General features: G+C 48.1%; 1 protein-coding gene across 2 annotated transcripts in view; it reads left to right on the plus strand.

The window, feature by feature from the left end:
- The window catches only part of ACSBG2 (acyl-CoA synthetase bubblegum family member 2), a 38,022-nt gene extending 13,173 nt beyond the window's left edge, over positions 1 to 24,849 (plus strand). Inside the window, exons 2-16 of one of the 2 annotated variants that reach the window (XM_038739979.1) lie at positions 2,285 to 2,417; positions 8,983 to 9,083; positions 9,964 to 10,193; positions 11,391 to 11,479; positions 12,555 to 12,675; positions 12,963 to 13,043; positions 13,578 to 13,727; positions 14,764 to 14,940; positions 15,861 to 16,042; positions 16,151 to 16,384; positions 17,770 to 17,987; positions 18,467 to 18,606; positions 20,735 to 20,981; positions 21,440 to 21,533; positions 24,702 to 24,849. In XM_038739979.1, coding sequence (XP_038595907.1) covers positions 2,290 to 2,417; positions 8,983 to 9,083; positions 9,964 to 10,193; positions 11,391 to 11,479; positions 12,555 to 12,675; positions 12,963 to 13,043; positions 13,578 to 13,727; positions 14,764 to 14,940; positions 15,861 to 16,042; positions 16,151 to 16,384; positions 17,770 to 17,987; positions 18,467 to 18,606; positions 20,735 to 20,981; positions 21,440 to 21,516 — 2,175 coding nt within the window. In that variant the 5' untranslated portion in view covers positions 2,285 to 2,289 and the 3' untranslated portion in view covers positions 21,517 to 21,533; positions 24,702 to 24,849. Of the gene's footprint in view, positions 1 to 2,284; positions 2,418 to 7,907; positions 8,041 to 8,982; positions 9,084 to 9,963; positions 10,194 to 11,390; positions 11,480 to 12,554; positions 12,676 to 12,962; positions 13,044 to 13,577; positions 13,728 to 14,763; positions 14,941 to 15,860; positions 16,043 to 16,150; positions 16,385 to 17,769; positions 17,988 to 18,466; positions 18,607 to 20,734; positions 20,982 to 21,439; positions 21,534 to 24,701 lie in introns of those variants that run through there. The other variant, XM_038739980.1, reaches the window with a different exon arrangement.
- Positions 24,850 to 25,709: the final 860 nt, after the last annotated feature.

Consider the following 25,709-nt stretch of genomic DNA (forward strand, 5'->3'; position numbering starts at 1 on the left):
TGTGGACTTCATTTCAACCTGACTCAAACACCCCCCCGCCCCCAACTTTTTTTTTTTTAAAGCCAAGTGCTCCTTTCCTAAATGGAAAATGGCAGTTTCTTTGACCCTCCCCTCCCCACCCCCTTTTACTCCCCAAACCATGGCTGCTCACAACCTACTCTGTGTCTCCTTCCATGAAGGTGATTCTTCCATGGTTGGACCCTTTCAGCCCCGATTCTATTAGTTGAAAAATGAGACCACTGAATGAGAAGCCCTCTGCTCCTCCAGGGGTTGTTTGGTGTTGGGTTTTTTTTGTTTGTAGTATTATTATTTTGTGTGTGTCCTGTAGTGGTGGTAACCCTTTTGCAGGTGGTGTGAAACTTGGGCCTATCACCAACCTCTGTAGAGGCCTCACACAGTTGGCACTGGTTTTCAGTTTTTCAGTGGTAGCACTGGAAACTAACCGACTTTCAGGTGTTTCCAGAACAGCCTTCACAACCTGACTTATGTATTTATTTATTTTTAATTCTGGATAGTGGAGGATGTTCCTTGGGGTGACATTTTGGTCTGTCTGCTACAGGATCGCCTCTAATCCACATTTCCTGGGGGTATCCCTCAGGAACCAGTGACTCACATGTCTACTGCAAAGTCACAAGGTTTCTCAGACTCTCTGGTGAGAGGAAGTATGCAAATTAAGGGCATTCTAGAGTTGTTCAAGGGTGGAGTTGTCCCTGTGGGACATGATTTTAACCAAGTAAAGCTCACTTTTTGTGGATAAAGCACATGGAATGGACCTAACTGAATTAGTACAATCAGTCCAGATTGTAGAATTTTTTTTTTTAACATTACTGTTGACCAAGTGTCCCAGTTCCCACTGCACCCAACCCATATTCTCCCTGGACTATGCTCATATAGGAGGAATAAATCCAAATTCTAAATGCTCCCAGCCCTTCCGTAGTACATATGAGAAGCAGCGTGGCTCAGTGGAAAGAGCCCGGGCTTTGGAGTCAGAGGTCATGGGTTCAAATCCTGGCTCTGCCAATTGTCAGCTGTGTGACTTTGGGCAAGTCACTTAACTTCTCTGGGCCTCAGTTACCTCATCTGTAAAATGGGAGATTAAGACTGTGAGCCCCCTATGGGACAATGTGATCACCTTGTAACCTCCCCAGTGCTTAGAACAGTGCTTTGCACATAGTAAGTGCTTAATAAATGGCATTATTATTATATCTGTACTATGTGTTTGCATAGAACACTGTTAGCGAATTCAAAAGTGGCCTTCCAACAAAGCACATCTGTTTACACAGAGCATGATGTTGGGAAAATGTATGTATTGGTGACTGAGCCATATTTTTTCTAATGTGAATTTTCCTTAAAATGGAGCTTGTTGTTTCTCCTCTCCCCTGCTATAGAACTGAAAGTGTCTCTTGTCCATGTTTTGTCAGTATTTATTTATGCATTCTGTTCACTGTTTCCCACTAAATTAGATGCCCCTCTAGCACTCAAGGACCAATCAGTTGAGTGAATAAGCACTAACCAAAATCTAAACACTGACTTGCTAATTACAGAAGTGCTTTCCGGAACAGTTTAATGGTTTTAAAATCATTAAGAAGCAGAGTGGCCTAGTGGATAGAGTACAGGCCTGGGAGTCAAAAGGACCTTAGTTCTAATCCTGCTCCACCACTTGTCTGCTGCGTGACCTTGAGAAAGTCACTTAACTTCTGTGTCTGCTACCTCATCTGTGAAATGGGGATTGTATGTGGCTCCTTCTACAGCCCAGCCCGCACCCTCTGCTCCTCTGCCGCTAATCTCCTCACCGTGCCTCGTTCTCACCTGTCCCGCCGTCGACTCCCGGCCCACATCATCCCCCTGGCCTGGAATGCCCTCCCTCCCCACATCCGCCAAGCTAGCTCTCTTCCTCCCTTCAAGGCCCTACTGAGAGCTCACCTCCTCCAGGAGGCCTTCCCAGACTGAGCCCCCTCCTTCCTCTCCCCCTCCTCCCTCTCTCCACCCCCCGCCTTACCTCCATCCCTTCCCCACAGCACCTGTATATATGTATATATGTTTGTACGTATTTATTACTCTATTTATTTTACTTGTACATATCTATTGTATTTTATTTTGTTAATGTTTTGTTTTGTTCTCTGTCTCTCCCTTCTAGACTGTGAGCCCACTGTTGGGTAGGGACCGTCTCTATATGTTGCCAACTTGTACTTCCCAAGCACTTAGTACAGTGCTCTGCACACAGTAAGCGCTCAATAAATACGATTGACAGGGACTGTCCATTTTTTTTTTTGTTTTTTTGTAGGAATCATGCTGACTGAACCTGATGTGTGTGCTGGGGTTGCAGACTGTAACACCCCTCAGGTGTATCTGAAATCTTATACTACTTTTTCCAATGATGCCTCCTTGAATGAAGTGCAAGTGGGATCCTGCTCTAGGTTTGTCTTATTATTATTATTATTATTATTATTTTTCCAGAGCTCTGGTAGCTGCACTCTTAATGACTTGTGGGCAGCTGCCCACTTCTGTTAATTCAAAGAAGAGTTAAGTCAAAGTCTAGCTATCTTGTTACCTAGGAGACCTCTACTCTCCACCTTTTGGCATGAAGAGAACAAGGCTAAGGATCTGGTGTGCCCCCAACAAGTGAGAGGGGAGGGGAGCCACAGGTCAGATCTCTTCCCAGTGCTCCCACCGCTCCTTGATTTAGTTCTCCCTGGCCCTTCTGCCACATATTAAGGGGAGAATCCTGGACAATTCCCAGTATCTGGGAGGGCTTTGCTGATCATCACCCACCATGTTTGCCGAGTAAATCTGCAACCTGGGACTGGTGTCCAGGGGGAGCAGAGCCAAAGAGGTTACTGTAGTACGTTGACTGTAACACAAGCGGCTAATTAGTCTCCAGTGTGTATGCCAAGGGACTAAATTGACTGTTTACCCAGATGTACAGAAAGGAATTCATGAAGTCCTGCAGATTGGGATGTGGATTCTGTTTAACATGTTACATGGGTCCTACACGCTTGAGCCATGTGTGCTGTTGAGTCTCTGGGACATCTGAGAAGCTTTGGGTTTTGTCTAGCGGAAAGGAAGGTGCTGCAGATCTTGAGGGTATTAGGTTTCTTTTTGTTTTTCCTTCTCCAAAACCTTGGTACTAGGGTCCTGTGTGCATAAGTCTTCAAGGGTGACCCTTTACTTCTTCCTTCCTGCCCACCCCCAGCCTCGATCTGTTCCTCCTGCTTGGAACTCCCACCTCCTTCAAACCCAACTAACTGACCATAGCACATTTCCCCATCAAAGCTTATCAGTCAATTGTATTTTTTATTTTGAACACTTTCTGTGTGCAGAAAACTGTACTAAGCAGTTGGGAGACTACAATATAACCGAGTTGGTAGACACGTTCCCTGCCCACAACGAGCTAACAGCCCAGAGGGGGAGACAGACGTTAATGCTATCCTTCAACCCACATATTCAATCTGTCATTAAATCCAGTCGGTTCAGTCTTCACAACATCACTAAAATTCCCCCTTTCCTCTCCATCCAAACTGCTACCATGTTATTTCAAGCACTTATCTTATCCCACCTTGATTACTGCATCAGCCTCTTTGCTGACCTCCCTTCTCCTGTCTTCCCCACTCCAGTCCATACTTTATTCTGCTGCCTGGATTGTTTTTCCACAAAAACGTGAAATCCATATTTCCCTACTCAGTAATTGTGGTATTAGGTACTTACTGTGTGCCAAGCACTGTACTAAGCGCTGGGGTAGATACAAGATAATGAGGTACTATTTGAGGCTTGCAGTCTAAATTAGGAAGGGGGACAGGTATTGAATCCCCATTTTGCAGGTGAGGGGAACTGAGCCATAGAGAAGTCATGTGACTTGCCCAAGGTCTCACAGCAGACAAGTGGCAGAGCTGGGATTAAAACCCAGGTCCTCTGATTCCCAGGCCTGTGCTTTTTCCACTAAGCCATGTTGTTTCTCAAGAACCTCCCGTGGTTGCCCATCCACCTCCGCATCAAACAAACTCCTTACCATTGGCTTTAAAGCACTCAAGCACCTTGCCCCCTCCTACCGTATCTTGCCGCTTTGCTACTACAACCCAGCCACCATGCACACTTTGCTCCTCTAATGCCAATCTCCTCACTGTACCTCTGTCTAGCTGCCGACCTCTCATCCACATCCTTTTCTGGCCTGTAACACCTTCCCTCTTCATAGCCGACAGATGATCACTCAATCTTCAAAGCCTTACTGATGATTACGGTGCTTGTAGTAATGCTTATTATGTGTTAAACACTGTTAGAAGTGCTGGGGTAGATACAAGTTAATCACGTCAAACACAGTCCCTGTCTCACATGGGGCTCGCAGTCTAGGACGAACGGGAATTGAATTCCCGGTTTACAGTTGAGGAAACAGGTTCAGAGAAGTGAAGTGATTTGCCCAAGGCATGAGTCTTCTGCTAGGCCAGCCTGCTTTGTCCCTGCTTCTAGCACTGCCCCAGAGCCCAGCTCCCCCAGCCCCTGGGGAAGGCAGAGGGAGAAAGAAGCTCCTACTTGAAGGCACATCTCCAAGAAGCCTTCCCCGACTAGGCCCTCATTTCCTCTTCTCCCACTCTCTTCTGTGTCGCACTTGGGTTTGCACCCTTTATTCACCCCTCCTTCAGCCCCACAGCACTTATGTACGTATCCAATCATTTATATTAACGTCGGTCTCCCCCTCTAGACCGTAAGCTGGTTGTGGTCAGGGAATGTGTCTACGAACTCTGAGAAGTCGAGGAGGATTTAGGATGGAGAAGAGGCCATTGGATTTGGCAAGAAGGAGATTATTAATGACCTTTTGAGGGTGGTTACAGTGGAGTGAAGAAGGTGGAAGCCAGATTGGAGGGGGTCAAGGAGAGGAAGTGAAGGCAGCAGTGTTTAGGCAACTTGCTCAAGAAGTTTGGAGAGGAATGGTAGGAGGGGAGGTGGGATAAGTGAAGGGAGTCGTGGGGTCAAGGGAAGTTTTTTTTAGGATAGGGAATACATAAGCATGGTTGAAAGCAGTGGTTGGAAAAAGCCATTGGAGAGTGAATTTTTAAAGATGGTCAGGGAGGGGCCGAATGTTTTAGTGAGGTTGGAGGTGGAGGGGGTGGATTTCGAAGAGGCAGGAGATCGCCTCTTGAGGTACTGCTGGGAAAGATGGGAGAGTTGAAGGGGCCAGGAGGAGGGAGGGACTGGAGAGAAGCAGGGGAGACTTTAGGGAGATCATGCCTAATGGTTTCAGTTTTCTCAAAGTATGTGGCCAGGCCATTAGGGGCACATACGAGATGCAGGGTGACAGGGAGTTTGAAAAGGAAGTTGGGTATCTGAAACAACCGGTGAGTTGGGAGTCAATAAGGATGGAGAAATAGGTGGAGGAGAGAGCATAGTTTAAACAGGCAAGCATGAGTTTGAGATGGACAAGGTTGGCCTGAAATCTGGATTTCCTGATTCCATTGCTCTGTGGCTCATGTACAGGAGTGAAGGAAGCAGACAATAATAATAATAATAATGATGGCATTTATTAAGCGCTTACTATGTGTAAAGCACTGTTCTAAGCGCTGGAGCACTGAGGTAATCCAGGGCTAAAGGTTAGTGGTCTGAGATTGGTGAAGGGGTAGGGGAGCGAGGGAGTTGAGTTCAGTAGAGAGGGTGTCATTGAGGGTGTCATTTTGGTCATCAAGGGAAGATGGGGTATGGAGACTAAATGGGACATGATGAGAAAGTTGGGGTCAAAATTGGAGGTCTCTTGGGGAACAGGACAGATTTGTGGGGAGGGGGTGTGTGGGAAAGAAGGCAGGAGAGGAGGTTGTGGTCAGAGGGATTTCAGAATTGGTGAGGGTAGAGATTTTATTGTTACCAGAGATGATGAGATGGAGTGTATGTTCAAGTTGGTGAATGGGTAGGGTGGAGCAGGAGGTCAGTGGAGTTGAGTGGGCAGTGGAAGAGACATCAGGAACATCCATGTGGCTATTGACATTCCCAAGCATCAAGGTAGAGATGGAGAAAGGGATGAAAAAATTTGGAGGTGGGGTCTGAGAGGAGTGGTAGATAACTGACTAGTAATTGGAATGGGTGATAGAGGTGGATGATATGGGATTCAAAGGAAAGAGAGGGATGGGGGGAGGTGGAATGGTGCAAAAGCAGCACTGGGGGGGCTAGAAGAAAGCCCACTCCTCCCCTTTCCCACTGAGTCTTGGGGAGTGGGAGGAGATGAGGCCCCCTCTAGAGAGAGTGGCTGGAGAGAACCAGGTTTCAGTGATAGCAAGGAGGAGCAGTGACTCAGTCAGGGATGAAGGGAAGCTTTCCCATAAAGGAGTGGCCGTTCCACAGGGCACACTTGGCCGAGGGATGGAGCGGGGTTGGATGGGAACGAGCTGGTGCAGTGGGAAGGGGGTGAGGGGTGGTGCTGGGACAAGAACCCACCTCTTCCAGGAGGCATTCCCCATTAAGCCCCTTCTCAGATTACATCAAACAGCCCACTTAACATTTACATTTATATATTAGTACTATAATAATAATAATAATCATCATCATCATCATCAATCGTATTTATTGAGCGCTTAATAATGGCATTTATTAAGCGCTTACTATGTGCAAAGCACTGTTCTAAGCGCTGGGGAGGTTACAAGGTGATCAGGTTGTCCCACCTGGAGCTCACAGTACTATGAGCAGGTATTCTTGACTTGCAGTAGTTTACGCTTATTTATTTCTCCTTCCATACTCCTGCTAATGGCAGTTGTACTGTTCTTTGGATTCTCTGTGAATTGCACATGTATGCCTGTCTCCTCCCTCTAGATTGTAAGATTCTTGAGGGCAAGGATTGTGTTTGATTCAGGTGGACTTAGTACAGTGCTTTATGCCCAGTAGGAGCTCAGTAAACACTACTCATTGTTGTGAGCCCCTCCAGCTATCTCAGTTACACCTAAGATCAGGGCCTGCCTGGGCTGGCCTTTTCTCTCCCCTAGGTTAGGTGCTGCCTTTCCAGTGAGTGGCACCTACCTTCTTGCCTAAAGAATCTAGGACCTGGAAGGTTCAGGTTGCCAGGTTTCTGGGGCTTGATCACATGACTCCCTTGGCAGACACCATACTTGTTGCTAGGGCCCCGAAGGAAATATTTGCTTTGAACTCTAATTGTTCCAGAGATTACTGTCGGAGACTTTCAAGATTATTGAATAATTATACCATAATGGAGAACTTGATGCTCTGATAACAACAGTGAGTGCCTTCCTCTTTGGAAAAGGCAGGAGCCACAGAACCTTCCAGTGCAAGTAGAAGGTTGTCCGAGCAGGTCTCCAAGATTCAAAGAAGTTTTCATTTCTTCTGCGGTACTTTAGTCTGGCCCATATTAGTGGTGGTCACCATCCTTTTGAAAGAGGGGTGGGAGGCGAGGTGGCAAAACTGGAGAGCGCCTAGAGATTGAGTAAAGGTTAAAAGAATTGGGAGCTGAGGAGACTTAATCGCTATCTTCAAGTCTGGCTTCTATGAGGATGATGGTGACAAGTTCACCTCAGAAGATTGACCAGGTAGAAAGGGGCTTACATTGCAGTGTGCGATTTGACACAGAGTGGTACTTTATTAACTCTGGTGGATAAGAACCCATCCGGTGTCCTGGGGACTTGGTGGGGGAGGAGAATGGGGAGAAAGTCTCAGGGCCTTCATCCCTGAGAGCATTAAAAATTCAGTTTAGTGTTCTGTCTAGAATCATTTTAGGGATACATCTGTTTAAAAGCAGCAGGCTGAGCAACTGCCTCCCGAGGCCTTATTTCCCAGAGATCACGGATGGCCGTGGTGCCAGTAAAGTGCTCTTACTGTAGCCCAGTGCAGGAGGTGCTTACTCAATGGGGTGTCATGATGATCTCACAATTGCTGCTAGGCAGGTAAGTTCTGGAAAGCTGTCTTGAGCCAGCTTGTCACCACAATGCCAGCTGAGCTCTAGTGGTCACCAGAGCCAAAGAAGGACAGCGGGTTCTGGATTGGGGCATAAGCATTCAGCCTTGAAGAACATCTTGACCACTGATAAGCCTGTTAACATACTTCAGGGAATGACTGGTAATGAGAATCCTCTGAATATTCTGGCAGGGGGGAGAGGGAGAGGGGAGGGAAAGAAAGGGGTTATGGCTTCAACACTTTTCTCTCCTCCCCCTGTGTATGTCTCGCTTTCCAGGTGGGGAAATTGAGACTCAGCATCTTTGACTTGAAGTAGTATAGTGTTTGTGCTGGAAGGAGACTGAGCAGTGCCACTTCAGTTCTGGCCCTCTGCCTGCATTTTCTTTGTCGTTCCCTAAATTTTCTCACACCCAGACATAAACTGTGGTGTCAAATGTGGACTGGTACAGTGACCTGCATCTTGTGGATGTTCGCTGTCACTTGCTGGGCACACTTTTTTTTTTTTTCCTTCCTCCTTCGACCAGTGTCCCTTAAGGCAAGTGCCTAAGTTGAACTTTGACCTTTCTGATCTCCTCTGAGGGTCTGGTGTGGCTCAAGCTCCTCTTGGGCTCAGGTTAACTTGTGGGACTCATTTGCTAGGCCGGCATCTGGCTAATCACCATCTGGTTTGGGTTGAGCTTGGGCAGTGCCCCTCTTCCTTCCCATTCTCTCAACTTCCAGGCGTAATTATTTACGCTCATCCCATTTTAATGTACGAATCTTTGAGATGGCTGTGCTCAAGCCTCTTGTCCAGTCAGTTGACAGGGTCTAAGGCTTTATCTGGGGTGGGGTGGCTATGTGTTCTGTGTCTGCTGCGCACAGGACCTCCCCCCCCGCCCCCCCACCACCCTGCAACTGATGAACATAGACTTTTTGCAAACTTCTGGGGGAATGTGTAGATCATTGTTCTGCTACAGCCCCTGAAGCCAACCACGCCGCATGAGTAAGTCTCTCTTTGAAAACTGGAGGTTTGTGAGAACTAGACCCCAAACTTCATCTGAAGTCCAGCCCCGTGGATCATCCTGGACCTGTCCGTTGTCCTCAGCTATATTCTTTGCTTTACAGTTGGGTGGAGAACGCCATCCAAACTCCTGAAGACTCTGAGCGGAATCAAGAAAAGGAAACTCAGGAGGAACCATCTCAACTAAAAATGAGTAAAGGGAAAGGTAGAGTCTTTCAACTTCTGTAAAGCTTTAGCTCAGGTCTGCCCAAGCTGTCTTGAATTTGAGTGGACATATACATTTCCTCCTCAACTCTTGCCAGTAGATATGTGTGTATGAGGTGACAGGCTGACTTGTTCTGCCTGGTGGTGAGGTTTCTGGTTGAGCACCTCCCACTCTGACATCACTGAGCATTGTGTGGGTGGGCTCCCTTAGCATTCTGGCCGGGACTGTCTGCTGTAGACTACCAGCAAAAGATGCCCAGTGCTGCATTGAGTCTCTTGGAGCTTGCCGAATAGCTCTATGACCCCGTGACTCTTTGCTGGGGGTTCTGCTGAACTCGAAGTGGCCCCCAAAATGCATGTTTTGGTGTTGCCATGGACCTGTGCAGGCTGCTGCAAGGCCATCTTACATGCTGGTGCCCTGTTGGAGGGGACTTATGATTTGGCCAGACTCAGTGATTCATCACCGCCACAGCCCCTCAACCAAAATGGGCCCAAGCTGTCTGAGCAGCTGGGTAGGGCTTGGTGTTGATTACACCCAGGCCCAAGTTTTGGGTCCTGCAGGTGGAGCCCAGAGCTCTAGAGAACTGAGGAAGATAAGCTACTAAATCTCCAGAGATCACAATCATCAATTGTGGTTGGTTAGTTGGGTTTTTTTTTTTTTGTGGTGGTGGTTGTTTTGTCTTTTAATTCAAAGTCAAGTGTATGAAGCTAGTACTGAGGGCAACAAGAGAAGCAGGCAAGTGAGGCTTTTTGGAATGCCACTTGCTGGACTTTACTCCACCGTCTTGTTCTTAAACACAAGCCTCCTTCTTTGCCTTCTGACTTGAGGTGCCTTGGGCTAGGCAGTCATCAGTTCAAATCTTTGGTGATTGCATTGACAGCTGTTCCGGGTCTGTGGACCACTCAACGCAACGGAGAAGTCTCCCTGCGGCTGGAGGAGTATGAGATTGCCAATGTTCCTCCAAAGACTGTTCATGAAATGTTTGAAGAATCTGTCAGGAGATATGGCAACTACATAGCTCTCGGGTCGAAGAAGGGAGATAGTTGGCACAAGTTAACTTACAAGCAATACTACATGGAATGCCGAAAGGCTGCCAGAGCCTTCCTTAAGGTACCTAGCGTCTCGAAGTTGATCGCAGCCTGAGTGTCTCAAAGGTTAAGTGAAACTTTCCAGGTTTCTTTGAGCCCTGGTTTTAAGATTGATTGAGCCAAAGATTTGAAAAGGCAAAATGTGCTGGCACCTCTCTGACTTCTCCTGCTTCTCTCAAGAACCTTTAAGGGGCAAAGGAGGCACTGTGGAGCCTTTGGGATTTTTCTGTTTACCTCCCACTGTTGTGGAATCCTGGAGAACATATTTGCTCAGTGTCTCTCCTATGCTGCTTGGGCTTCCTCAGCTCCCCATAGGACCTTGGGTGCAGCAAAAGTGCCTCTGAGCCTGCTTACTCAAGTGTGGTTAAAAAAAGGTTTTTTAAAAAAGTTTTGGGATAATATAACTGTCAATATTCCAATGGCTGTGCTTTTTGTTTTTTTCTCTTCCCCTTCCTGTGCATGAGCCAGGAAGTAATTTTTTTTTCCATTGTACAGGTCACCCTTATTCTTTTGGAGTGTGTGTGTGTGTGTGTGTGTGTGTGTGTGTGTGTGTGTCTGGGATGCCAATCATTTGTAGGATGGCTCAGAAATGCAGCTTTAGCTGTGGCTCATGAGAACTCTGCTAAGCAGCATAGCAGAACTGTACATACTCGAGTTATGGCTTCAGGAGGCTGTCAAGTCAAATCTACCTAGTTGTGGCCAACGGCCTGTTGGGTTATGGCTGAGAGACATGGTACTTCTGAGCCTTCCCTTGTGCTTATTCATTTCTCTAGTTTCACGGTACACAGACTGTCAGTTTCAGGATGTGGTATGGCATTCCTGGATCTGAAAGTTGGGCAGTTCCACCATCAGTAGCACTATCTTTGAAGGGCTACTGTATTACAAAGCTCCCTAAAACTCCTGCCCACTACCAACAGCAGCTACTGTGTGGCACACAATAATAAACCTGTAGCTGATGGTTTTCCCACATACCGAATGGGACGTGGTGGTACCCAAGCCCCAGGCAGGGACAGCATCCTCCCATGATCACACCGATTTTTTTTTTTTTTTTTTTAAATGTGTGGTGGGAGGTCAGGGGTGTTGGTGGGTAGTAGGGGGAGGGGCAGGTTGGAATCTCTGCCCTCTGCAGTCATTGTGATAGGAATAGAACCGTTTCTTGGGTATTCCAGTGACAATGCAAAAGAACTAGGAGTGGAAATATTGTCTCTTCCTTTTTCAGTTGGGATTGGAGCGCTATCATGGTGTTGGAATCCTGGGATTTAATTCAGCCGAATGGCTTATTGCTGATGTTGGAGCCATTTTGGCAGGGTAAGAAACTACCTTATTGGCACACTGCCGGCATGTCATCTAACTTTGGTATATAGCTATACAAGAGATGGTCATTTTTGTGTTAAAAGTATAGAAGTCAAGAGCGAGGGAGTTTTGGGACTCCCGGAGAATCCAGGCAGCTTGAGCAAAGGTCTTGGGCTTTCTGATTGTGTTCTTTCCCTTCTTCCATCTCCCCTCCTCTGGTAGAAAGCCTGGCCCAAATTCCCCCCAACTCCCACCTGTGGCACCCACAAGCTGCCATGGGATTTGAGGATCCCGATGGGGTCTCCTGGGAGACCAGAACCCTTTTTTAATACTTAAGCACTTATTATGTGCCAGACACTGTACTAAGTGCTGAGGTAGGTACAAGATAAACAGGTTGGATGTAATCCATGTCTCTTATGGCACTCGGTGTTAATCCCCTTTTGACAGTTGAGGTAACAGGCACAGAGAAGTGAAGTGAGTTGCCTGAGGTCACACGCAGACAAGTGGTGGAGCAAGATTAGAACCCAGGTCCTCTAACTCCCAGACCTAGGCTCTTTCCACTAGACCACGCTGCTTCTCTTGATATCAGCTGGGTAACGCAATGCCACTTTGGCATTCATGGTACCCTCTGAATGCCTGTGGCTGCGATTTGAATGACACTTTTGGTGGGTGTAAATACTCCGGTGGGAGCCCTCTGAGCTAGCAGGTACCCGACATAACCTGGAAAAAGTGGCTGTGATGTTACCTGCCACTTCTCTCCCAGTTAGAGAATGCCTCCTTCCCCCACTTCCACCGATCTACACAGGCTGTTCACAGAACACTGTTCTCTGCACCAGAGTTTGCGGCCCAACCCTAATTTCCTACCCCAAGGAGTGAGTTTTAGACTGTGAGCCCACCTTTTAGACTGTGAGCCCACTGTTGGGTAGGGACTGTCTCTATATGTTGCCAACGTGTACTTCCCAAGCGCTTAGTACAGTGCTCTGCACACAGCGCTCAATAAATATGATTGATGATGATGATGATGTTTCTGGGAAGGAAATCGCTTGCGTGCAGCTTGTCCCAGCACTGGCTTTCTGGGCTTTGTCCACAGAGGCTTGGCTGTCGGCATCTATACGACCAACTCTGCCGAAGCCTGTCATTACGTTGCGGAACACTCTGAGGCCAACATTCTGGTTGTGGAAAACGACAAGCAGCTTCAAAAAATCCTGGAGGTAAGTTCTGCGCACCCCGGCCCCACCCGGAGGCTTGCAAAAGGCTCAAACATCCTGGAAGGGATCCTGACTGAGTGCTCCCTGAAAAGATGAATTAACTGTTGTTCCACCATGCATTCCCTATCTGTGCACTGGGGATTTGTTGATCAAGAATACCCTTTCTTGCCTGTGTGGGAATAATGTTCCAGATCTTTATTTTGCTTTCGCGTACCTGACTGCTCTGGCTTCTTTAGGCTTGGAATGGTGATTGGACATTTGGTTTGTTTTGGCGGGGGTTCTTTTTGTAGGTTCAGAGCAGGTTGAAGCACCTGAAAGCCATTGTCCAGTACCAAGAAGAGGTTAAAGAGAAGAGACCAAATTTGTATTCTGTAAGTATTGGGGGGGAGGCGAGGAGCTCCATTTATCAGCTGGATCCCTGTGTAAGCCATCCTAGCACTGTCTGAGCTTCAGTGACAGGAAGGGTCGCACTGGAGAACTTTTGAAACCAACTGGGGAAGGGGTTATCTAAGGCAGTTAAGGTAGTTTTAATTGTTGAAGAAAGTGACTCGGCAAGCAACGGTGGCATTTATCGAGCACTTACGCTTTCGTGCCGGGGTCGATGCAAGATACTCAGATTGGGCCTGGTCTCAGTCACGTACAGGGCTCACTGTCCAGGAGGGGAGGATGAACCAGTATTTTATTATTGTCATTTTGCGGATGAGGGAACCAAGGCACACAGCAGTTAAGTGACTTGCCTAAGGTCCCTTTGTGTTAAGCTGGTGGATTCATTTGAGTCCCCAAAGTAAGCCAACAGCAACTGCCTCGAGGTCCCGAGGCCCAGAAGGGGAAAATGTAGGCGGCTAAACTAGCAGTTCTCCATCCTGTCCCACCCATGCCTGTGCCAACCCCTCTTTTCTCAATAGTGGGCTGAGTTTCTCGCTCTTGCTGACGAGGTCCCAGACTCCCAGCTTGACCAAATCATTGAAAGCCAGAAGCCTACTCAGTGCTGCATGTTGATCTACACTTCAGGAACCACAGGGCAGCCAAAGGGAGTCATGCTGAGCCAAGACAATGTAAGTGTTTGGGGGGCACCATAGCTCACCGTGTCTTCCTGGGGTCTCAACTTGGTGGAAGCTGGCGGGTTCTTAATAGAAGCTGGGGTGGGGGACAGTCTTGCTGCACGTGCCCAGGTGACAACTACTACTGGAGGACTAATAATAATAATGATAATGATGGCATTTATAAAGAGCTTACTATGTGCAAAACACTGTTCTAAGCGGTGGTGAGGTTACAAGGTGATCAGGTTGTCCCACAGGGGGCTCACAGTCTTAATCCCCATTTTACAGATGAGGTAACTTGAGGCACAGAGAAGTTAAGTGACTTGCCCAAAGTCACACAGCTTACAATTGGCAGAGCTGGGATTTGAGCCCCTGACCTCTGACTCCAAAGCCTGTGCTTTTTCCACTGAGCCACGCTGCTTCTCATATAGCCATGTTCTGCTCTGAATGGAAGAGCGGTGGGTCCAATCTAGCCACAGAAGGGAGCAGCGTGGTCCCAAGACCACTTTGCATCTTCTGGGATTTTGAAGGTGACCACGGACTGTTTTGGCCCATTGGAGGCGGCAGCACCTGGGTGTGGAAGCTGGGTTATCTTTTCTGTTTGTGGATAAGGCAGCAAACTGGAATTGAAGTGTTTGGGCTAACAACAAAATTCTCTCATTGGTTTGTCAAGTCCTGGATTCCACACAGATCTCTAAAACCCTGGCCTTGTCGGGGCTGTCAGTGCTTGGGATTTGGTCCTGTGATGATCTTTCTGTCCTGAAACCTGGGCATTTGAATCTCATCTCTATGTTCCTTGGGGCTTGGAGATCAGCAGATTCAAGTTGACTGACTTCTCTGTCACTTGCTTGGGAAAGAAACTTGTTACAATATACACCGTATTGGCATTGATGGGCTGAAGGCAGCTCCCTTTCTGAAGCCACTGGGGATTTCCCTTTGCGCAGTGCCCTCTTCTTTCCCCCGAACCTTCCAGCTAGGCAACTCTTCTTTGGCCTGGTGACAGGCCTTGTGTCTGCAAGACAGATGCCTATGAGAAATGGTTTATTTTTAGATCACCTGGACCTCGTTGGCAGCCACCCAAGATTTTCAACTGGGTTATCCCCCAGATAACCAAGAGGCTGTGGTGAGCTATCTGCCCCTCAGCCACATAGCAGCGCAGATGATGGATGTCTGGTTACCGATGAAGGTCGGAGCCTCCACCTACTTTGCCCAGCCGGATGCACTGAAGGTAAAGCTGCACCTAAGGCCCTGAGTTACTGCGATAATTAACAGCTGGTGACCAAAGGAAAACCACAAGCCGAGGTGAAAAGAACTGGATGAACTCTAGATGAACGCTACCCAAATTTGGCAGCAGGCAGTCAATCAGTCATATTTATTGTGCACTTGCTATGTGCAGAGCATTATAAAGTACTTGGGAGAGTACACTGTAACAGAGTTGGTAGACCTGTTGCCTGCCCATAATGAGCAATCTTCTTTCTCATGTGTGTACGTATGTGTGTGTATGCGCGCACACACACACACACACACACACACACAACCCCCCCCCCCCCCCCCGCCCAGTGGCAGAGCTGAAGTAGAAGGTGAAATGTGGTGGCCACCTTAGTATGTGTGGAAAAGTGAAAACTTATAAAACTATAGGGACTAAACCTGCAAAACTGCCATGTGCAGTCTCCAAGTCTATATGGTCGCTTCAGGTGCGTAGTCTCTTAACCTCTGCAAAAGTCAGTGACTCAGGTAGGGGAGGCTCTGCTTACCAGAATTCTTAAGCTCTTGGCTTTTTAGTGGAGCTCTGAATTTAGTAAGCATTCCTTTTGGAATGGATCAGATTCCTCCTCCCAATGATGGTGAGCAAGTAACCGGGCCCCTAAATTGGTGGAATCTGAAGTGGCTCCTGCAGGCCCCGGCAGACATACCCAGGGTGTCCCTCCCAAAGGTGCAGCTCACCAACTTGACTTTTAGCCAGTCCATTCATCTCCAAGCCACACAATTGTTGAGGACCAGGGCGTTTCCGAATGGTCCTTAAACTCCAAGGAGAACTGCGTTCTCCTGGCCTTGGCCTTCCTGTGGCTCCTAGGTGCCAGACACCTACTAAACTCAAGTTACCGCCCCTTAGGAGCCAACTTTTTAACTTAGTCCTGTCTGGTTCAGGGCTCACTGGTGGAGACGTTACGGGAAGTGAGACCTACGTGTTTCTTGGGGGTCCCGCGTGTCTGGGAAAAAATGGAGGAGAAGATGAAGGCTACTGGTGCCAAATCCTCTGCCCTTAAAAGGAAAGTGGCTGTATGGGCGAAGGAAGTTGGCTTGCAAACAAACCTAAGACGGATGAATGGGTGAGTATGGCGGGGAAGGGGACTTGCTATCTTCCAGGTACTTCTGTCTTGGGCTCATCCCAGAAAAAGGGCTTGCCATTTACTTGGCCGTGCTTCCTGTCTTTAAAGGTCAACTGAGCTTTCTGTGAACTTCCGTCTGGCAAAGCACTTCGTGTATAAGAAGGTGAAGAAGGCTCTGGGCCTGGACCGCTGCCGCCTGTGTTTCAGTGGGGCTGCTCCCATGACTAAAGAGACTATCGAATTCTTCTTGAGTCTTAACATTCCCATCTGTGAGCTGTATGGCATGAGTGAGAGTACTGGACCACATTCCGTCTCCAGGCCAAGTTCCTTTAAAATTATGAGGTATCTGCAGTATCCTCTTGCTGACTGTCTAAAGGCAGGATGATTGCTTAGGAAACTAACTGGAGGTGGTGGCTTGGGAGGGGGCATGGGGCGGGCCTGTGACCTAGGGTTGTTGGGAGGTGGGGAAAAACTACTTCACCTACCTTTTTTATTTAAAACCCTTCACTCCCTGAGCTGAGCCAATGTTCTATTGGAAAGCGGCCCCTTAACTGGTGTGCTGGGGATAGGGCTTTTTAAATGGGGCTTGAATTCCCTTTACCCGGTCTCCTTCTGCTTGGATGGTCAAGACTTCTGAAGTCAGAGAAGCACTAGGCCATTATTGGATTAATTTACTCTTCCCTTCAGGATCAACAAATCTAAAGGGGTGGGTGGGAGTGAGAATCAGTAAGTAGCAGGCTGCATTTGGAAACTGACGTTTTATAACTGTTGGGCCCAGTGGCTTCCTCCAGCTCCCTCTCCCCCTCATGTAAAACAAGGGGGTGAATGGAAGGGGTCACAACCACAAAACCCTCCTCACTTTGGAAGTTGGGCTTCTCTCCCAGTCTTAAACTCCAAGGACTGAAGTTATGGAAGCTGTTTCAGCATTTAAACCACTCAGTGGGATTAAGTGCATACTCCTCTGCAGATCACTGTACTAAGTGCTTGGGAGAGTATAATCAAGATCCCTGCCTCCAAGGAGCTTGCAATCTCTAGGGGCATGGAGATGGACGTTAAAATAAATTACAAGTAAGGGAAGTAACAGAAAATTCTACAAATGTGCTGTGGGGATGGGACGGATACCTAAGTGCTTGAGGGGTGGGACTAAGAAGCCCACTTCTCTCTTATTCTGTCGTCTGTCTCAACTAACCACTATGCCCCATCCCCACCACCCTCTTTATAACTCCGCATGACTCTGAAGCTCCAGTCACTCCTGACTTCTACAAGCCAAAGAATCCCAATTTTTTCCCATTTCTCAAAGGATCTAGGCTCCACCTCCTAATCTTTTGTGTCTTCTTCGTGGCACATCCCCCATTTGAACAGATCCCACAATGCTAACTGGATCACTCCAACCAAAAGCACAAGTATCATTACTGGATTCAACTAGGGGGGCCCAAGGACACTTGAAGAAACATAATAGGGGCTTGAAGGCTGCCATCCTGGCCATGCCCTCTCTTCCCTTGGCCTTCCCCCTCCTCCCGTACCCGAAGCTGTCATGAGTCAGGCTGCTTGCTGCGGCCACCCTCTGGTTGTGAAGGCCCTGGGGTCTCCCTAAGGCCTGGTGTAGAAACGAACTGACCCGGTGAGCTGGGGGGAAGTCTCTGCTGTCTCTACCTTGGGGTGCCAATGCAGGGCTTGCTGGTTGGGAATCCCGGAGGAACTTGGTCACGATGTCCTGTCTCTTCCAGCTGTGGGAAATCGATGCTTGGCTGCAAGACCAAACTCCATAATGTGGATGCAGAAGAAACTGGAGAGATCTGCTTCTGGGGCAGACACGTCTTTATGGGCTATCTGAACATGGAGGACAAGACTAAAGAGGTCCTAGACACGAAGGGTTGGTTGCAGTCTGGAGACTTGGGAAAGCAGGACAAGAATGGATTCCTGTACATCACTGGCAGGATTAAAGGTATTGCCCTGGGGAGATGCTGCTTCCCCCAGGGACTCACTGGGCACCCATTTTGACATAATAGTATTTATTGAGCTCTTACTACTTGCAGAGCACTGTACTAAGCACTTGGCAGAGTATAATACAACAGAACTAGCAGACACACTCCCTGCCCATAACAAGCATACAGTCTAGAGGGGGAGGGACATTAATATGAATAAATCATATATAATATGTACATAAGTGCTGTGGGGGTAGGGTGAATAACAGATATCCAAAGGTCACAGATCCAAGTGCATCGATGATGCAGAAGGCAAAGCAAGCTGGGGGAAAAAGGCTTAATCAGGGTAGGCCCCTTGGAGAAGAAGTGACCTTAGTGCTTTGAAGGTGGAGAGAGTGGCAGTCTGGCTTTTAGATTTCTAACAGTCTTTGTGTGTGTGTGTGTGTGTGTGTGTGTCTGTGTCTTCTCCCCACCCCCCCCTTTTTTCCCCCTTTTCCAGAACTCATCATTACTGCTGGTGGTGAGAATGTCCCTCCAGTTCCAATTGAGGATTTAGTCAAAGAACAACTTCCAATTATTAGTTATGCCATGTTGGTTGGGGACAAGGCCAAGTTCCTGAGCATGCTTTTAACACTCAAGGTAACCTGACCAGGACTACTTGCTAGGGGTCCTGCTGGCTAGCAGACCCTTCCGAACATCAATACGAAGGGACTCAGAGGAGCAGGCCAATGGTCTTGGTGACTAATGGAAGGTAGCTTAGAAGAGGCGATACGAGAGGCTCCACTGATGCTTTTGGACCAGCAATGTTTAATACGGGAGCGTTTCCTTCCCAAGTATGGGGCGTAACTTTATTTTGTAGAAGTACATGCTGCCCAGGGCCCATAGCTGAGTCTGAGGTGGGCGGGCCCCAAACAGTTCAGCTGCTTCCCTGCCCATGATGATGATGATGAAGAGGAGTACCAATGTTTCCTTCTCTGTGGCTTTCATGACTAGGATAAGATTAGCTACAGTCTTTCAGATCTTCCATGAGGGCAGATTAGACAGCAGGTCTCAGCAGGCACAACCCAAGTAAAGAGGTGAATGACACCCACAGTGGAAAATGCTGTCCCCAGAAGGGGATTTCTAGGTTAGTCTCCTGGCCAGTGCCTGGGAACAATTAAGGGCTATGGATAGATGAGCTGCTGGGACTGATCCTTTTGTCCAACCTCCCCATGATGATAGTTATGGTATTTAAGTATTTACTATGTGCTAGGCACTGTACTAAGTGCTGGGATAGACACAGTCCCTGACCCACATGGGGCTCACAGTCCAGAGGAGAGGGAGAATAGTTACTGAATTCGCATTTTACAGGTGAGGAAACTTAGGCCCAGAGAAGTGAAGTGACTTGTCCAAGATCACACAGCAAGTGGTGGAGTTGGGATCATTACCCAGGTCCTCTGACTCCTAGGCCTGTGCTCTTTCCACTAGGCTATGCTGCTTCTCTCACTAGGAGGTAGTGAGGCAGACTTTATTTTATCCCCGTCTTACAGGTGAGGAAACTAGGCAAGTCACTTGCCTCTCTGGACCTCAGAGTCCCACAGTGACAGAGCTAGAATGAGAAGCTGGGTCTCCTGACTTCTACCGTATGCTCTTCCTGCTAAACCAGGCTCCCTCGTGGACGCGTACCAAGGTGGACAGTGAATTTAGATGTAATGGGCAGAAAGAGCCCTTAGGGGAGGACCAGGTTGAAGACCCTCAGGTTTTTGAGCCTGGGCAGACGACTAGTTCCACCCCTAAGTCCCTTGTGCAGGATCTGGTAGGGGAAAGGGGAAATGCAGACAATGTCAGGGAAGAAGCTGCTGGCTTTAGAAATACTCTTTTGCCCCCAGCAGTCCAAGGGCTCAAGATCACTTTAAGGTTTTGAACTTGAGCTGGGGAGAATCATGGCCCTGCATGTATCAATGGGAGGAGTGGTGGGGTGGGTCCATCATATTTGTTGAGCGCTTGGGAGAGTACAGGTGGCAGCGTGGCTCAGTGGAAAGAGCCTGGGCTTTGGAGTCAGCGGTCATGGGTTCGAATCCCGGCTCCCCCACATGTCTGCTGTGTGACCTTGGGCAAGTCACTTAACTTCTCGGAGCCTCAGTTACCTCATCTGTAAAATGGGGATGAAGACTGTGAGCCCCACGTAGGACAAACTAATCACCTTGTATCCCCCCCCAGCACTTAGAACAGTGCTTTGCACATAGTAAGCGCTTAACAAACATAGTAAGCGCTTAACAAATGCCATTATTATTATTATTACAGTATAACAGAGTTGGTAGACACAGTCGCAGCTCACAATGAGCTAGAGGGTGATAGCAACAGAATGACTACGAGCCCGTCGTTGGGTAGGGACTGTCTCTATCTGTTGCCGAATTGTACTTTCCAAGCACTTAGTGCAGTGCTCTGCGCACAGTAAGTGCTCAATAAATACGATTGAATGAATGAGGCTAGGTCCAGCTAGTTTGATGAGCGTTCTTTAGCTGACAGCCCATAGCTAGGGGCTGGGTTATTTTGTTGTCCACCAGGTAGAAGATGGTGGACCCAGGTGGCAGGCAAACTTCTGGCAGGACCCTGGGATTGGTTCATAGTAGGTCAACCAGTCTGAAATCAGGGGAACACTGGCTTCAGGGCCAAGGTCAACAGTGAGGCAGACCAAACATCAGACTTACGTTTTTCCCCCCTTTAACTGCTGGGCCTCCACCTGCATGTTCTGGCCAAATGGAATAATGGCTCTCTTCTCCTATAGTGCCAGGTTCATCCAGATACCAGCGAGCCAGAGGACCTGCTCACCCCGGAAGCTGTCGAGTACTGTCACAAGCTGGGTAGCAAGGCTACCAAAGTGTCGGATATTGTGGGTGGCAAGGACAAGCTGGTCTTCGCAGCGATACAGAAGGGCATTGATGCGGTCAATGAAAAGGCCATCTCCAATGCCCAGAAGATTCAGAAGTGGACCATCTTGGAGAAGGACTTCTCAGTTTTCGGCGGCGAACTAGGTGAGCTGAGCCAGTGAGATCAAGGCCTGGTCTGTACTGTTCTAATTTGCTCAGTGGGAAGTTGAACACTTGGCTTGCCCCTGGTGGATTTTTTTTTTTTAATAGGCTTTCTGAACATATGAGATTTGGAGGAGTTGATTGTGGGTGTGGGGGGGGCGGGTTGGCGAAGGGATTTGGCTGACCAGTCTCTTCTCTTTTCCCTTCCCAATCCCTCTGCATCAGCTTGGACTAAATGTGAAAAGATTGGCAGGGGTGACTAGGGCACCGGGGTATAGTAAGTCTCACAACTGAACCACTCAGTCCACCTTCCTGTGCACCTAGAGTTCTGACTTCCTGGGGGTGATGGGAAGGGATACAGGAAGCAAGTATAGCTTTCCTTGGTTGCAGGGACCTTACTCCCACTCATTTGAGAGAGACTTAAAATTTTATTCTCTTTACCCCCGCCCCTCTCCCAACAGGTCCAACCATGAAACTGAAGAGGCCAATTGTGGTGAAGATGTACAAAGACCAAATCAATAGCTTCTACTCTGAGTAGCCACAGTTTCTCATGATGTAAGATTTACTCTTTGAATTTGGTTAGGTCAGGCAGTGAACATTTCCAATCAAATGAAGGACTATGATCAAGTTCTCAGCATGCAGCTCCACTGATAAAATACTAGATGCTCTGCTATTTAGACCCTTTGGCAGTTCACTGTGTGGTTTAAGTAGCTTTGTCTATGTGCTACAAATGTCTTAAATCAGTCCTTACTTTAGATATTTCTATTATGCTATGTGATAGCATTAGAAACATTTGAAACTGTTAATTTATTTTTCCACCAAAGCTTTTTTTTTTTTTTTTCCTGTATTGAATGTAAAACAGCTGTCTACCTAGACTTGGGAGAGTGAAGGGAGGAGGGGTGCAATTCCAATACTTTTTCTTTTGTAACTGTTTCTTATATCACACTCAGCAAGGGGATTTTTAAATGGGCAAAAACCCTTCTTCACCAAAGCTTTGGCATGGGCGTGATCAGGTTTTTAGTAGTGACCAAGCACTTGACTGCTGTAGGTTAGACTGACTAGATTGGAGAGGCTACCTGCTGTTTAGGGTTGAGGAGAGGGTTTACTGGGTCCACTGGGCGAATGGTCAAGCATGTCTGATTCACCTTTTTTAAAAAAATTTTTCCTCCAGCACAAGCTGGGGCATAGTGTAGGGCAACCTTAGATGAGTGGATGGAAAAGGGTCTCACTGGCTAACTGATATGAAGGAATGGGATTTTTTTTCTTTTTTTGGGGGGGTTTTTTTTTTTTTTTGTTCAGGAACTTTAGCAGGCAGCTTCAGTTGCCCTTAGTGATGGGTGACATAATAAGCAATTGCAAATAGTAAGAAATTGGATTCGAAGGGGCCAACTAGTTCATGCAGACTGCATGCTCTGCAGCTGCTCCTGCCGCTGGACATTTTTGCCTCCTGCTTCACTGACAGGAGGAGCTGGTTCTTTTTCCCTACTACTGGGTGACTAGCAGTTTCACCTAGCCACGAAGTCTCATTCCTGTTATATGGCAAAGAGCTGCTTTATGGAGAGAAGGCAAATGCCAGACCACAAGCAGGTCCCATGGCTGCAGCCACTGCAGAAGCATCAGCCATCTGCTCTCATTCAACACCTGAAAGTTTGCAACATTGAAACATCAAGACTTCCTGAACATATGGGACTTGGAGGAGTCGACTGGGGGTTTGGTGAAGGGAGGTAGCGGACTCTTCTCCTTTCCCCTCCTGCTGCAACCGAAGAGGAGGTAGAGCAAGCCAGGCTTAAGTGGGAATAAGTGTAGGTGGAGTTAATGGTGTTGTGAAGCATTGGTGAAGTTGTAATTCTGTTGGAAGTCTGGATGTACAATCTCCCTTGCATGGAGCAACTAAAGTAGAAGACGGGGGCACTTTGAGGAATTGGAGCAGGAACGTATTGAAACATAGCTGACTTGTAATGAGTTGTGTGAGCCTAAAGCAATTGCTGTGCCAGTTACAATTGTTTGATTATGGGATAGATCACGAAGTGAAAGAAATGATGCTTGTAGTGTATTCTGTCAATAAAGAGAATTTGTGCTAATGGCCATGAATTGTGGTGGGGTAGGAATAAGGCCAAGCTGGTGGGGGTGCTTAACCCACACCTACGTGCTGCTGCCCCCCCCCTTCTGAAGTTTTCCTGACACTCAAGCCTATTCCTCTGTCCTCTAGCAAGGGGCAACTGTAGAGCTATTGGGACTAGTACGTACAGTGTGGGAAGACCACCAACCCTCTCGGCTCCTTGCTTGCTCTTGGTTGTGGAAGTGCCTGTCTGAGGACAGGCTCAAACACTTAGAACTTGTCAGGAAAAGATGAAGTGGGGATGGTGGGGGGAAGAGTGGACACCATGCTCTCGGACCCTGTGTGATTGTTGTTGTAGGCACTGACTTTGAATGACTAACCAACCAGCAGGGGAATTCCTCCCCCCTCCCCCTGAAGTGTGAAGGACCCTCAAACTCCACAAGTAGCTGTTAGGGGGGCAGAAAAGAGTTGCAGGTTTGGGGAAGGAATAGATTCATGAATCAGTGGTCATAATACAGTTTAGGGAAAATGGAGCTGCTTGTTTGGGGGGAGAGAGAGTAGGGGTGGTGTCATGCAGGTCGCTTTCAACCCGGTTGGGCCTGTGAAGCTCATAATGACTTTAGAGGGGAAAGTGAGACATTGCTACCCCATCCCTCTGAAAGCAGCATGCAGCTCTGCCCTGGGCCACAGAGATTAATTCTCCGTGAGGGTGGGACTTGTGTGCTGATTCATTCATTGTCATACTTACTGAGCTCTGTGGGCAGAGCACTGTACTAAGCATGTGGGAGAGTACAACAGTAAACAGACACATTCCCTGCCCACAATGAGCTTACTGTCTAGAGTGGGGAGAAAAATTATAACTAGGTAAATAAGTGCTGTGGGGCTGGGAGGGGGGGAAGAATAGAGCATGTCACGGTGACGAAGGGTGGGGAGAAGGGAAGAACTTAACTTGGGAAGGCCTCTGGGAGGAAGTGTGCCTTCAATAAGGCTTTGAAGAAGGGGGAGAGTAACAGTCGGGTTTGAGAAGGGAGGGCGTTCTGGGCCAGAGGCAGGACTGTGGGCTAAAGGTTGGGGGTGAGATAGGCGAGATGGAGGCACAGTGAGAAGTGCCCTTATGATCTTGACTCAGAAAGATTCAGAACCTGGTTTTGCTTTATTTGCTCATGGATGCTGAATAAATTCCACCGAGTCACGTTTGAAGCCGCCCAAGGCTAGGGATTTGCAGCTTTGGGCCTGGATCTGGCTCAAATGCAGCAGCCAGGACTAGCTGTGGTTGGGATGTGGGCCCTTGCTCTGTCTCCAAACTCTGTGTGGAAGGGGCTGGAGCAGGCCTGGGCCCGGCTTGACTGCCAGACACCCATTTCCCCAGAACTTCAAATACCTAAGGACTTCTACAGTTGTAGTTTTTGTCTTTATGTGACTCACTTCCTAGAACAAAAGCCTCAAGCAAGAACCAGCAGGTGTGGCTGGTTTAAAAATACATTTCTGGGAGAATATTTCTGGTTGATCATCAAACGTAATAAGGGGTGGGGGGCAGGGGGATGGGACTGCCATATGTCTCTGTTTTAAACCCAGTGAAGTTAAATAGCATTAGCTTTACCTCGTAGCCAAGCTCCAAACCGAGTAAACGTGTCTGAAGTGTTCTTAATACTTTGTTCTTGCAGGGAAGTAAATAGAAAGCTCCACAAGGATGATGTTACCCAAGCCGAGCTGGATCCAGCAGTGGAGAAAAGATCCCAACAGTTGTTCATAGGCTAGTCAGCAGATACATCCTCTAGTTCCACCTCCCATATCAATAAAACAGGCTTGAAGCTGGTGAGTTGTGCCTAAAAACGGAAGAGAAGCAGTACAGCCTAGGGGATAGAGCACGGGGCTGGGAATCAGAAGGCCCCGGTTTCTAGTCCAGGCTCCACCAGGTGTCTGCCCTGTGACCTTGGGCAAGTCTGGGGATTAAAACTGAGCCCAATGGGGGACAGGGAATGTGTCGTCATCATCATCATCAATCGTATTTATTGAGCGCTTACTATGTGCAGAGCACTGTACTAAGTGCTTGGGAAGTACAAATTGGCAACATATAGAGACAGTCCCTACCCAACAGTGGGCTCACAGTCTAAAAGGGGAGACAGAGAACAAAACCAAACATACTAACAAAATAAATAGAATAGATATGTACAAGTAAAATAGAGTAATAAATATGTACAAATATATACAGGTGCTGTGGGGAAGGGAAAGAGGTAAGATGGGGGGATGGAGAGGGGGACGAGGGGGAGAGGAAGGAAGGGGCTCAGTCTGGGAAGGCCTCCTGGAGGAGGTGAGCTCTCAGTAGGGCCTTGAAGGGAGGAAGAGAGCTAGCTTGGCGGATGGGCAGAGGGAGGGCATTCCAGGCCAGGGGGATGATGTGGGCCGGGGGTCGATGGCGGGACAGGCGAGAATGAGGTACGGTGAGGAGATTAGCGGCGGAGGAGCAGAGGGTGCGGGCTGGGCTGTAGAAGGAGGGAAGGGAGGTGAGGTAGGAGGGGGCGAGGTGATGGACAGCCTTGAAGCCCAGGGTGAGGAGTTTCTGCCTGATGTGCAGATTGATTGGTAGCCACTGGAGATTTTTGAGGAGGGGAGTAACATGCCCAGAGTGTTTCTGGACAAAGATAATCCGGGCAGCAGCATGAAGTATGGAT

The sequence above is a fragment of the Tachyglossus aculeatus genome, chromosome X1 (assembly GCF_015852505.1).
Source record: "Tachyglossus aculeatus isolate mTacAcu1 chromosome X1, mTacAcu1.pri, whole genome shotgun sequence".
Taxonomy (NCBI): domain Eukaryota; kingdom Metazoa; phylum Chordata; class Mammalia; order Monotremata; family Tachyglossidae; genus Tachyglossus; species Tachyglossus aculeatus.